The 12,427-nt window shown below is 52.0% G+C and overlaps 2 protein-coding genes across 5 annotated transcripts in view; both read left to right on the top strand.

Moving 5' to 3' along the window:
- C2 (complement C2) overlaps positions 1-6,045 on the top strand; it is a 28,276-nt gene extending 22,231 nt beyond the window's left edge. The window contains exons 8-17 of one of the 2 annotated variants that reach the window (XM_031348451.1): positions 1,658-1,747; positions 3,848-3,988; positions 4,083-4,177; positions 4,264-4,381; positions 4,479-4,644; positions 4,753-4,829; positions 4,960-5,051; positions 5,187-5,316; positions 5,429-5,478; positions 5,626-6,045. In XM_031348451.1, the coding sequence (XP_031204311.1) occupies positions 1,658-1,747; positions 3,848-3,988; positions 4,083-4,177; positions 4,264-4,381; positions 4,479-4,644; positions 4,753-4,829; positions 4,960-5,051; positions 5,187-5,316; positions 5,429-5,478; positions 5,626-5,805 (1,139 nt within the window). In that variant the 3' untranslated portion in view covers positions 5,806-6,045. The remainder of the gene's footprint in view (positions 1-1,657; positions 1,748-3,847; positions 3,989-4,082; positions 4,178-4,263; positions 4,382-4,478; positions 4,645-4,752; positions 4,830-4,959; positions 5,052-5,186; positions 5,317-5,428; positions 5,479-5,625) is intronic. The other variant, XM_031348450.1, reaches the window with a different exon arrangement.
- An 89-nt stretch (positions 6,046-6,134) lies between these two features.
- On the top strand, positions 6,135-12,427 carry Cfb (complement factor B). 3 transcript variants are annotated; one of them, XM_031348448.1, is made up of 18 exons: positions 6,135-6,570; positions 6,657-6,890; positions 7,394-7,579; positions 7,673-7,846; positions 7,963-8,064; positions 8,166-8,302; positions 8,487-8,625; positions 8,989-9,120; positions 9,226-9,327; positions 9,411-9,548; positions 9,972-10,069; positions 10,500-10,617; positions 10,824-10,977; positions 11,072-11,148; positions 11,533-11,633; positions 11,714-11,846; positions 11,920-11,969; positions 12,221-12,427. In XM_031348448.1, exons 1-18 carry the CDS (start codon positions 6,510-6,512, stop codon positions 12,374-12,376), a joined length of 2,292 nt encoding a protein of 763 aa, XP_031204308.1. In that variant the 5' UTR covers positions 6,135-6,509; the 3' UTR covers positions 12,377-12,427. The 3 variants fall into 3 exon arrangements, with proteins under 3 accessions (XP_031204308.1, XP_031204309.1, XP_031204306.1); XM_031348449.1 differs by lacking the exon at positions 12,221-12,427 and having other exon boundaries at positions 6,328-6,570; positions 11,718-11,846; positions 11,920-11,973; XM_031348446.1 differs by having other exon boundaries at positions 6,329-6,570; positions 11,714-11,969.

Here is a 12,427-nt window from a genome sequence, read left to right as displayed (position 1 = left end):
CCTGGTCTACAGAGTGAGTTCCAGGACAGCCAGGGCTACACAGAGAAACCCTGTCTCGAAAAAGCAAAGAAACAAACAACAACAACAAAAAAAGCTAGAGAAAAGAAAGTTGTTGGCTTGGGGAGCTCTCTTATCCATCCACCCGCCAAATGTATATCTGTTGGTCTGTGTGTCTGTGTGTCTATTGGTCTGTATGTCTGTGTGTCTGTTGGTCTGTGTGTCTGTGTGTCTGTTGGTCTGTGTGTAGGTATGAGTGAATACTTGCGGAGTAGATGAGACTAGTGGTCGAGCACAGCCAGAATGTATGTGTATATGGATATATATGTGTCTATGTGTGTTGTCTATGTAAATGAATTTCTTTCTTTCCTTTTCTTTTTTTTTTTTAAGTTTTTTGTTTCGTTTTGTTTTTTAACTTATTTATTTTATATATGTGAGCACATTATCATTATCTTCAGATACACCAGAAGAGGGCACCAGATCCAATTACAGATGGTTATGAACAAGCATGTGGTTGCTGGGAATTGAACTCAAGACCTTTAGAAGAACAGTCAGTGCTCTTAACTGCTGAGCCATCTCTCCAGTCCTCCATCCTTTCCCTTTCTTTTCTATCTGGTTCACAAAAAGCTAATGAGCCAGGCAGAGAGGCCACAGAAGGGAGCACTAGCAATAACCCGCCCCCACCCCAGCAAGATTTAACTACCAGAAACCAAGGCTTTAGCCTTAGAATAGCCAAGAATTTAAGAAAGGTAAACATTACCAAAAGTAAGCTACTTTTGCCCCAGCAATAACAACTATTTTTTTTTTCGAGACAGGGTTTCTCTGTGTAGCCCTGGCTGTCCTGGAACTCACTCTGTAGACCAGGCTGGCCTCAAACTCGGAAATCCGCGTGCCTCTGCCTCCCAAGTGCTGGGATTAAAGGAGTGCGCCGCCACCGCCCAGCAGCAATTACAACTTTTGCCACCACAACCGCCAACGTCCCTTTTGCTGCCTTCTAGACCTGGAAACCCTATAGATGCTGGGAAGGTCACTGGCGCGCGCGCGCGCGCGCGCGCGTGTGTGTGTGTGTGTGTGTGTGTGTGTGTGTGTGTGTGTGTGCATACGCGCATGTTTGTGTGTCTGTACACACATACATATAGTCTGAAATTACACAATATTACATGCACAGACATACACGCACACTCCAAATTTTCATTATCCACTCATCTTCTGATGGACAAAAAGTTGATTCCAATTCTTTGCTGTAGTAAACGAAGCAGCCATAACCACAAGGTGCAGATGTCTCTATGGTAGGGTGTGTTGTCTCGGTTATGCCCAGGAGTAAAATAGCTGGGTTGTGTGGTAGTTGAATTTCTAATTGTTGAGAAATGGTTTCCACAATGGCTGTATTAACTTGCAGCACACCATAGTGTCTTTGCAGGTCATGATAGGGCCTTGGATATTTTGGGAATGGAGTTCTAGACAGTTGTGAGCCACTATGTAAGTGCTGGGAACTGAACCCGGGTCCTCTGGAAGAACAACTAGTGCTCTTACCCACTTGAGTCATCTCTCCAGCTTGAAGCAGTGTGTTTTGAAATGGCTGAATATTCTGCATGTTTTCAGGGGTGTGCGGGATTCTGAGTCAACCCAGATGGATCATTATTTTCCTTCTCTGTTCTAGGAAAATCCAACATGGGTGGCTCTCCCAAGCCAGTAGTCGATAACATCAGAGAGATCCTGGACATCAATCAGAATAGAAATGACTACCTGGGTGAGGCTCTGCCCTATCCAAGCCCTATCAGTAGGGAATAGGAATGGGATCCTCTGTCACAGGGTTCATTGTGACCTAGCTCCGGCCTTGAGCTGGGAGGGTTTCCGCGTGATCTTGAGTATTACCTCGAAAAGCTGGGTACCAAACTGCGCATGCTCCCTACTCTGGCTCAGTTGCCAGAGGGCTCCGGCTGTGGGCTGCTTCCTCCTCTGTGAGAAACAGTCAGCAGTGGGCCTGCTTCCCAGGCAGGTGGGGGAGGGAGCTAAGGGAAATGTGAGCTGATGTAGAGAGTCTCTCAGTACTGTCCACTGTCACCGCCGCCGCCGCCACTGCCAGGTCAGTCATCAGCACTTCACATTTCAGGAAACTGCAGGAAGACCCTGCCTGGGTTCCTGGTAGGGACTGTCCCTCTGCTGTCCCTTCAGCAATAGGCAGCTAGGTGGAGTGTTAGTGGGTGAAGCTGCTGAAGGAACACTTAATTCTTCAGGGTTAGGGTGACTGAAAACTGTGCTGACCTGTCTCAGTCAGGGTTTCTATTCCTACACAAACATCATGACCAGGAAGCAAGTTAGGGAGGAAAGGGTTTATTCAGCTTACTTCCACATGGCTGTTCATCACCAGAGGAAGTCAGGACTGGAACTCAAGCAGGTCAGGAAGCAGGAGCTGATGCAGAGGCCATGGAGGGATGTTCCTTGCTGGCTTGCTTCCCCTGGCTTGTTCAGCCTGCTCTCTTATAGAACCCAAGACTACAAGCTCAGGGATGGCACCACCCACAAGGGGCCCTACCCTCTTCATCACTAATTGAGATCAAGCCCCACAGCTGGGTCTCATGGAGGAAGCTCCCTTTTCTGTGATAACTCCAGCCTGTGTCAAGTTGGCACACAAAACCAGCCAGTACATGACCTATGACCAGAAAACAATTAACGATTTTTTTCTTGGTTTGTTTCTGAGACAAGGTCTTGTTATGTAGAGGCCTGGTGGCTGCGGGGTCCTGGGCTTGTAGCCACAAAACTCCAATCTTCACCTCTCTGGTCATGCCAGTTTTTGTTTGGTTTCTACAGTGTCCAGCTAGCTATGTTTGGATTCAAATTTCCTATGTATTTATTGCAATGTGGGGACTGAAAGTAGGTTTTGTTTTGTTTTGTTTTGTTTTTTGCCTACCAGGCAAGCACTCTGCCGTTGAGTTATAACCCCAAGCCTCTGTTTGCTTTTATTATTGACATTTATTTTTTAGTCTGTGTGTATGTGTGTGTGTTCGTGAGTGCCTTTGGAGACTAGAAGAGGCTATCCCCTCCCCCGGCGCTGGAGTGACAGGCGATGGGTGCAGGAGACTGAACTCTGGTCTTCTGGGAGAGCAGCAAGCACCCTGGACCACTGAGCATTCTTTCCAGCCTTCTTTTGCTTTATTTTTGGGGTGGGCCCAGGCTGGCCTCCAACTCACTAGACAGCCTAGGCTGATCTTCCTAACTCCACCTCCTGAGTGTTAGTAATACAAGCCAAAAGACCCTGGTGGTGCACACCTTTAACCTCAGCACTTGGGAGGCAGAGGCAGGTGGATCCCTGTGAGTTCGAGGCCAGCCTGGTCTACAGAGTGAGTTCCAGGACAGCCAGGGCTACACAGAGACACTGTCTCCAAAAGAGGAAAAAAAAAAAAAGACCCTAATTCTAATTCAGGTCACATCCACAATAGAATAGAACTTGAGCACACAGCTCTACCTACCATAGGCAGGACACACGATAAGCAAGGCAGACAGTTAGCCCCTTAGCATTTAAGTGGTGACATGATGTGAAGCCAAGTGGGGATGGCACGGGAGGGACCCGGGCATTGCGGAGTTAGGAGACCTTGCTGAGGAAGACCTGTGTGGACATCTGGGGAGAGCAGCCCAGCCAGAGGCTTGAGGAGAGAATGTATGCCAGTGTGAGGAGCTTCTAGGAGGCTGTAGGGGGCTGGGTGGCAGCAGGAGAGGAAGTGAGATGGGGTGAAGGAGATGGAGCCCGTCTAACTCAGGCTTTGTCGGCTTGGCGAGTTCAAGTACCCGCTTCCTGTCTCGGGTGGCCTCTCAGTCACAGGCTCTTGGTGATTTCCCTCCTTCCCCCTAGACATCTATGCTATTGGGGTGGGCAAGCTGGATGTGGACTGGAAAGAACTGAACGAGCTGGGGTCCAAGAAGGACGGCGAGAGGCATGCCTTCATCTTGCAGGATGCAAAAGCTGTGCAGCAGGTCTTTGAGCACATGCTGGGTGAGTAAGCTTTGTCCCCACCTGGAGAAGAGAGCTTAGAAGGGACTCGGATGGGGGCTCACCCACTTCCCTCCCCATCTTCCTTCATCCATAGATGTCTCTAAGCTCACCGATACCATCTGTGGGGTGGGGAACATGTCCGTCAATGCCTCTAACCAGGAGAGGACACCTTGGCAAGTCACCTTTAAGGTATCAGGAAGGAGGGGCAGGACTTGGACCACAGAGGCAAAACCAGCCAGGCACAGCAAATCTGGATGGTTGTCTCTTCCCTGCAGCCCAAGAGCAAGGAGACTTGCCAGGGGTCGCTCATCTCTGACCAGTGGGTGCTGACAGCAGCTCACTGCTTCCATGACTCTCCGATAGAGGACCAACACCTGTGGAGGGTCATCGTGGGTAAGTGAGGGGCTGCGGGAGATCCCTCACCACAAGGCCAGAGTCAGCACTGTCTGTCCTCAGCCTTTGGTCCAGTCTAATCGGCCTTTGTTCCCAGGGGATCCCACCGCTCAGCATGGCAAAGAGTTTCTTGTGGAGAAGGTGATAATTGCCCCAGGGTTTAATGTCTACGCAAAGCGGAACCAGGGCATCTCAGAGTTCTATGCTGATGACATCGCCTTGCTGAAGCTATCTCAGAAAGTGAAAATGTCCACCCATGCCAGGTGCCTGAACCCAGATGGGAGGGTACCCTATAGAGGACAGTGCTCTGGAGAGAAAGCACCAGAGGGGATGCTAAGGATGGGCCTGACTCACCTTCGCTTTTCTCCCAGGCCCATCTGCCTTCCTTGCACTGTGGAGGCCAACATGGCTCTGCGGAGATCCCCGAGCAGCACTTGTAAAGACCATGGTGAGTGCTGCAGGCTGGAGGTTCTTGGTGGGCTGCAACCAGAGCTCGCCGAGTGCTAGCAGGGACCGGGCTGCAGTCCTCAAGCTGGGTAAAGAGACCTATACCAACACCTCCTCCTCCCCAATGGCAGAGACAGAGCTGCTGTCACAGCGGAAAGTTCCTGCGCACTTTGTAGCTTTGAATGGGGACAGACTGAACATGAACCTCATGACAGGTCCTGAGGTGAGAGCCCAGTAAGGGATGCTGGGGTACCCTGGGGGCGGCTCCCAGAATGTCCAGTCCTGCCTGGAGTCTTACTGGTCTGCCTAATGTTTCCTGGCGTGTCCTCATTCTTCTCTCCTGTGTGCCACACTGCAGTGGACAAGGTGTATCAAGGCTGTCTTACAAAGCAAAAACATCTTCCCCGGCTTGACAGACGTTAGCGAGGTGGTGACAGACCAGTTCCTGTGCAGCGGGATGGAGGAGGAAGAGGACAACCCTTGCAAAGGTTATTCTGGGCCTGGACTTCCAGGGGGGCGACTATGGTGTCCCTGTGGGGAGCAAGCACTCCAAATACTAGTGTGCTGTCCTGGACAATACTGTCTTTTCTTTCCCTGAAGGAGAATCTGGGGGAGCTGTTTTCCATGAGCGAAGATACAGGTTTTTCCAGGTGAGAAGCTGGATTTGGAGTGGGGTCCCTGCCAGGGCACAAGTCCTTCTTGCTGGGGGCAGGTGGGAGGCCTTTGAGGGGCACCAGAGAGGTCGAGGCTTGGAGTGGAGCTGCCACTATGGCTACCCTGTTGTCTCTTCCCTCCAGGTGGGCCTGGTGAGTTGGGGTCTTTTCGACCCTTGTCATGGTTCCTCCAACAAAAACTCCCGCAGGAAACCTCCGCACGGTGTTCTGCCGAGGGACTTCCACATCAATCTCTTCCGCCTGCAGCCCTGGCTGAGGCAGCACCTGGATGGTGTCCTGAACTTTTTGCCCCTTGGTCACTGACTTCTTTATTAGTCTGAACCTCCTGTCTAATACCTCTGAGTGTTCTCACTCCTGGGTGCATAAATCCTGGGCCCCAGGAACCCAGAGACAGTGGCAGAAGCTAGGGAACTCCAAGGTTGTGCCAGGACCGCTGTGCCACCTGCGAAGCAAGTCTCCCTCTGGCATGGATGACCCGCGCTTCTTTTGCTTTCACACGGAATTTCCCAGTTATGAAATTAATAAAAATCAATGATTTCCACATCCTGTCTGTCTTATGTCTTGGGGGTGGGGAGGCCGGGAAGATTCCAGGAAGGTCAGAGACCCTGCTGCACAAACAATGGCTGGACTCTGCCCCATCACACAGTCCATGAAAGACTGGCCTCTAATGGTGGGTGGGGGTGGTCTGTGTTTGTTAGGAGGGTCTGCGGGCTAAGAGGGAGCTTTGAAAGGGAAGTTCTGGCCCTTGGTCCGTAAAGGGTGGGGCTAGAATAGTTTCTGTTTCCTCGTTGGCAGCTCAGCAGGGGCCCTCCTTCAGGAATGTTCTGGGAAGTGGAGTCTGCGCGGGTAGGCTGGCCAGGCTGCAGGTGCCAGAGCAGATTGCATAAAAGGTTAGGGGCCAGTGGAAAAGGGGTGTAGCCAGATCCAGCATTGCAGTTTCAGTTTGGACAGGAGGTCAAATAGGCACCCAGAGTGAACTGGAGAGGTCTTTGGGCCACTGGCTTTCCATGACAATGGAGAGTCCCCAGCTCTGCCTAGTCCTCTTGGTCTTAGGCCTCTCCTCCAGAGGTAAGCAAGGACACTCCATCCTCTTTTTGTCCCCAATACCTGTCTTTGGCCTTCTGGGGCCAGGCTTCACCAGCCTTTCTCCTCAGGTGTGAGCACGACTCCAGTGCTTGCGGCCCTGCCCAAGGTCTCCTGCTCTCTGGAGGGAGTAGAGATCAAAGGCGGCTCCTTTAAACTTCTCCAAGACGGTCAGGCCCTGGAGTACGTATGTCCCTCTGGCTTCTACCCATACCCTGTGCAGACTCGAACCTGCAGATCTACAGGCTCCTGGAGCGTCCTGCAGACCCGAGACCAAAAGATAGTCAAGAAGGCAGAATGCAGAGGTTTGAGGCTTGGGAGTGTGGGCAGTGGGTGGGGAGCGGGTGGAGGCTGTTCAGTCCTTGGTAAGATGAGAGCTGTGGGACTGGCGATCTGACCCGTGGGCTGGCTGAGCATGGGCACACCTCTGGGGGTGCGTGAGGGAAGGCTTTCCTCGGGCAGTGAAAACATTACTCAGAAACTGGGAAAGGGAGTCTAGAAATGTAGATCAGTTTTGATAGAGTGCTTGTCTACCATGAACAAAGCAGGTGTGGTGCGTGCCTGCAATCCTAACACTCAGGACATGGGGCAGGAGGGGAAGACATTACTCAATCATCAAAGAGTTTGAAGGCAGCCTGGGCTACATGAGACCTTGCCTCAGAACAAAACAAAATAACCCCACAACACAAGAAGAGGGGACAGTAGGGTTGAGGGGACTGGGCAGGTACTGTTTCTCAGGGATAGGATTTCTAAGACCAGGAAGGATCTAGAAACAGTGGTTGGTGACTTTTACCTGTCTTTCCTAAAGCAATACGCTGCCCGAGACCACAGGACTTTGAAAATGGGGAGTTCTGGCCCCGGTCCCCCTTCTACAACCTGAGCGACCAGATTTCTTTCCAATGCTATGATGGTTATGTTCTCCGGGGCTCTGCTAATCGCACCTGCCAAGAGAACGGCCGGTGGGATGGGCAGACAGCCATCTGTGATGATGGAGGTGAGAACCTGGTCACCCCTGACTTTACCCTCTGCTGGAGGGCTTCACCCTGGGGAATGCATGGCCACTCGAATTGTCTTTATGTCTCTGCAGCGGGATACTGTCCCAACCCGGGTATTCCTATTGGGACAAGGAAGGTGGGTAGCCAATACCGCCTTGAAGACACTGTTACTTACCACTGTAGCCGGGGACTTGTCCTGCGTGGCTCCCAGCAGCGAAGGTGCCAAGAAGGTGGCTCATGGAGTGGGACAGAGCCTTCCTGCCAAGGTGACCCTTGACCCTAGGTCTGCTCTTGCCCTGTTGGCTCCACACTAGGAGTCCCATCACCCTGTCAGTGTGTCCTCAGTACTCCATCATCTGACCTACTCTCTGCCTGTCCCTAGACTCCTTCATGTATGACAGCCCTGAAGAGGTGGCCGAAGCGTTCCTATCCTCCCTGACAGAGACCATCGAAGGAGTTGATGCGGAGGATGGGCACAGCCCAGGTTTGAATACAAGGAGGGAGGCTGAGCAGGAAGCCAAGGGAAGGATGAGTGGCCTGTCAGGTACTGTACATGCCAGAAGCTGAGTCTCTGCTGTCACCTAGGGGAACAGCAGAAGAGAAAGATTATCCTGGACCCCTCGGGCTCCATGAATATCTACCTGGTGCTGGATGGATCCGACAGCATCGGGGCCAGCAACTTCACAGGGGCCAAGCAGTGTCTCACCAACTTGATTGAGAAGGTAGATCAGAACTTCCCTCCCTTTGAAGTGAGGGGACCTTATCTGGACCTCACTGCCCTTACAAGACTGCTTTCCTGTGTCCCCAAAGACTCTGGGTCCAGGTCCTGTTGTCCTCCAGCCCCCTTCCTGTCTCGACTACCCACCACATTGCTTTTTTTTTTTTTTTTTTAACACAATGGCACAGGTGGCGAGTTATGGGGTGAGGCCAAGATACGGTCTGGTGACATATGCCACAGTCCCCAAAGTGTTGGTCAGAGTGTCTGAGGAGAAGAGTAGCGATGCCGACTGGGTCACTGAGAAGCTCAACCAAATCAGTTATGAAGGTCAGAGGTCAGGGAAGGGAAAGTTGGGAGGTGCACCTTGGGGCTGTGGTGGTCAGAGGCTCAGGGTCTTCTGGAGAAAGCAGACAGACTGCTATAGGTTAGAGGTTGAACAAAAGTGTCCTTGGGCAACGGAGACTACTGGGAGAGCCAAGGGCAACTGGGTGATAACCCAAAAGTTAAATTGTCTGGACTTGGTGGCACAAGCTTTTAATCCCAACATCCAAAAAACAGGTAGATCTTTTGAGTTGAAGGCCAGCATGGTCTATATAGTAAAAGTTAAAGAATGTGGGATCTCAGTTGTCATAGACTTCTAAGGTGCAAGCGTGGCTTGGAAGAGGTCGGTGACCTTTTCTTTGTCTATAGATCACAAGCTGAAGTCAGGGACCAATACCAAGAGGGCTCTCCAGGCTGTGTATAGCATGATGAGCTGGGCAGGGGATGCCCCACCTGAAGGGTGGAATCGAACCCGCCATGTCATCATCATTATGACTGACGGTGAGGCCTTTCTCCTACCCCGCCATCCTCTCATCTCCTGCACATTTGTGTCTCCAGACAGTGTATCTTCCCTGATTCACTTTATGACCCTCATGTTTCCCACAGGCTTGCACAACATGGGTGGAGACCCTGTCACTGTCATTCAGGACATCCGAGACTTGCTGGACATTGGCAGGGATCGCAAAAATCCCCGGGAGGATTATCTGGGTGAGTGGCCCATTTGGGATCCAGCACCCCCACACCCTCACCCCTCACGGCTTGGACTCTCACCCTCTCCTTCTCTCCTTCAGATGTATATGTGTTTGGGGTCGGGCCTCTGGTGGACTCTGCAAACATCAATGCCTTGGCTTCCAAAAAGGACAATGAGCGGCATGTGTTTAAAGTCAGAGATATGGAGGACCTGGAGAACGTTTTCTTCCAAATGATTGGTAGGGAGACTCAAGGCTGTGCAAGGGGAAGCTGCAGACTGAGGTTGCCAACTTCTCTCACCTCAAGGGTCCTCAAAACCTGGAAGGCTTGCCCTCTGCCCCCACCATGCCTCCACCAGGTCTATTCTTACTTCCTGACATTCACTTCCTGATTTCTCATGATCACAGAACTCTTGATAGCTTATTTCACAGATGTAGAAACTGAGGCTAAGCACAGCAAGTCAGCACCAAGACTGTGGTTACAAATGCCCAGTCCTCAGATCTCTTGATAAATCTTTTCACACTTCACCATGGGGGTTCCTTATCTAACACATAGAACCCTCTCCCCTGCTTACTCCCCTTCCCACTTCTGCCAACAGACACACAGGGACCCAACAAAGGTGGTTACAATGACTTGAGCCTTCAGTATTCTTTCCCTGACAGATGAAACCAAATCTCTGGGTCTCTGTGGCATGGTGTGGGAGCATAAGCGTGGCAACGATTATCACAAGCAACCATGGCAAGCCAAGATCTCAGTCACTGTAAGCATTCCAGCAGTGGGGACTTGTGGGAGGGAAGAGGAGGGGAAATGTCTACACTAGTTGTAATCCTGGCTGTTCAGGATGCTGAGGCAGGGTAGATTCAAGGCCTGCTTGGGCTACAGTGAGTTCAAGGTCAATACAATAAGGCAGCTTATGAAGCTGCCTGAAAATGGGAAAGGATGCTGGGCGTGGGGCACGTATGTGCTGGTGCCCTGGCATTTGGAAATGAGAGCAGGACTACCTGAAGTCTGAGGTCAGTCTGGGCTACACAGTAAGGCTGTGTATTAGTAATGAAGAGACTGGGGCTACCATGTTCACCTAGCATGTGTACAGCAGCCTCCAGCCACGCATGCGCGCGCTCGCACGCGCGCACACACACACACACACACACACACACACACACACACACACATCTGCACTGGTTTCCTAGCGCCCTCTGAAAGGACACGAGAACTGTATGGGGGCCGTGGTGTCTGAGTACTTCGTGCTGACAGCAGCGCACTGCTTCACGGTGGAAGATCAGAAACATTCCATCAAGGTCAGCGTGGGTAAGGATGCAGTCAAGACTCACCTCCCGGCCCATCTATTCTCAGGAAGCACTGATGTTTTTAACCTGTAGCTCACCTGTTGTCTGCATAGCCCCTCCCTTAAACCCTGACCAGTCAAGGATGGGGAAACAGAACCCCAAAGATGAGATGGGGCCAGAGGCAGGAGGCTGCTTACATAAACATGGTACCCATTCTCCTCCTCTCAGGGGGTCAGAAGCGGGACCTGGAGATTGAAGAGGTCCTGTTCCACCCCAATTACAATATTAATGCCAAAAAGGCACAAGGAATCCCTGAGTTCTATGACTATGATGTGGCCCTAGTCAAACTCAAGACCAAGCTGAAGTATGGCGAGACTCTCAGGTGAGTGAGGCTGGGACTCAGAGAAGCTAGGGAAGGTGGGCTGGAGGCACAAGACAGAGCAGACTGTGGTCCCTCACTGTACCTGTCTTCGTAGGCCCATCTGTCTCCCCTGCACGGAGGGAACCACACGAGCCTTGCGGCTTCCTCAGACAGCCACCTGCAAGCAGCACAGTAAGGCATAGTCTGGGATAAGACAAGGATGAGATTCAAAAGACAAACGGATCGAACTGCTCAGTTCAAGTCCTAGCACCTAAGGGCCCAGGGGCCATGTGCTGGGTGCGAGCCAGGGCTGAGCTGGCATGACCCCAGAGGCCATGTGCTGGGTGTGAGCATGGGCTCGGCTGGCATGACCCCAGAGGCCATGTGCTGGGTGTGAGCATGGGCTTGGCTGGCATGACCCCAGAGGCCATGTGCTGGGTGTGAGCATGGGCTCGGCTGGCATGACCCCAGAGGCCATGTGCTGGGTGTGAGCATGGGCTCGGCTGGCATGACCCCAGAGGCCATGTGCTGGGTGTGAGCATGGGCTCGGCTGGCATGACCCCGTGCCATTTCCAGAGGAAGAGTTGCTCCCTGTGAAGGACGTCAAAGCTCTGTTTATATCTGAGGAGAAGAAGAAGCTGACTCGGAAGGAGGTGTACATCAAGAATGGGGACAAGGTGAGAAGAGGATTCTGGAGAGGGTCCCGTAGGCTCATTCCTTCCTGAGCTAGCTTTGTTTACACCTGTGTCACCTACAGAAAGCCAGTTGTGAGAGAGATGCTACAAAGGCCCAAGGCTATGAGAAGGTCAAAGTTGCTTCTGAGGTGGTCACCCCCAGGTTCCTCTGCACAGGAGGGGTGGATCCCTACGCTGACCCCAATACATGCAAAGGTGAGGTGGCTCTCTGGCTATGCTGCAAGGCCACAGGCCCAGCGTCTTTCCCTACAGCTTCTCTCTTCTACAGGAGATTCCGGGGGCCCTCTCATTGTTCACAAGAGAAGCCGCTTCATTCAAGTGAGTGGTCCCCTTTCTAGTCCATTGGGGAGATGCCTAGGGGTCACAAAAAGAAAGCTTCGTGTACATGCCTGGAAACGGAGGCAGAACAGGGCCCACCTCATCTGACAGCTATGTTCTTCATTGGCCAGTGAAAGCCAAGTGTCTGTGTATATGCACCATGGCTCCCAGTACACTTCTTTAGCCCAGCTTGGAGGCTTTCTGGGATTATGAAGTGTCAAGTGACCCATGGCATGCCCTCATCTACACAGGTTGGTGTGATCAGCTGGGGAGTAGTAGATGTCTGCAAAGACCCGAGGCGGCAACAGCTGGTACCCTCTCATGCCCGGGACTTCCACATCAATCTCTTCCAGGTGCTACCCTGGCTTAAGGAGAAGCTCAAAGATGAGGACTTGGGTTTCCTATAAAGAGCTTCCTGCTGGGAGGGGGTGAGGACAAATTAAAGCAGCTACAATAAA

Source organism: Mastomys coucha, unplaced genomic scaffold (assembly GCF_008632895.1).
Source record: "Mastomys coucha isolate ucsf_1 unplaced genomic scaffold, UCSF_Mcou_1 pScaffold3, whole genome shotgun sequence".
In the NCBI taxonomy this organism is placed as follows: domain Eukaryota; kingdom Metazoa; phylum Chordata; class Mammalia; order Rodentia; family Muridae; genus Mastomys; species Mastomys coucha.
This window is presented reverse-complemented; position numbering and strand designations above follow the sequence as displayed.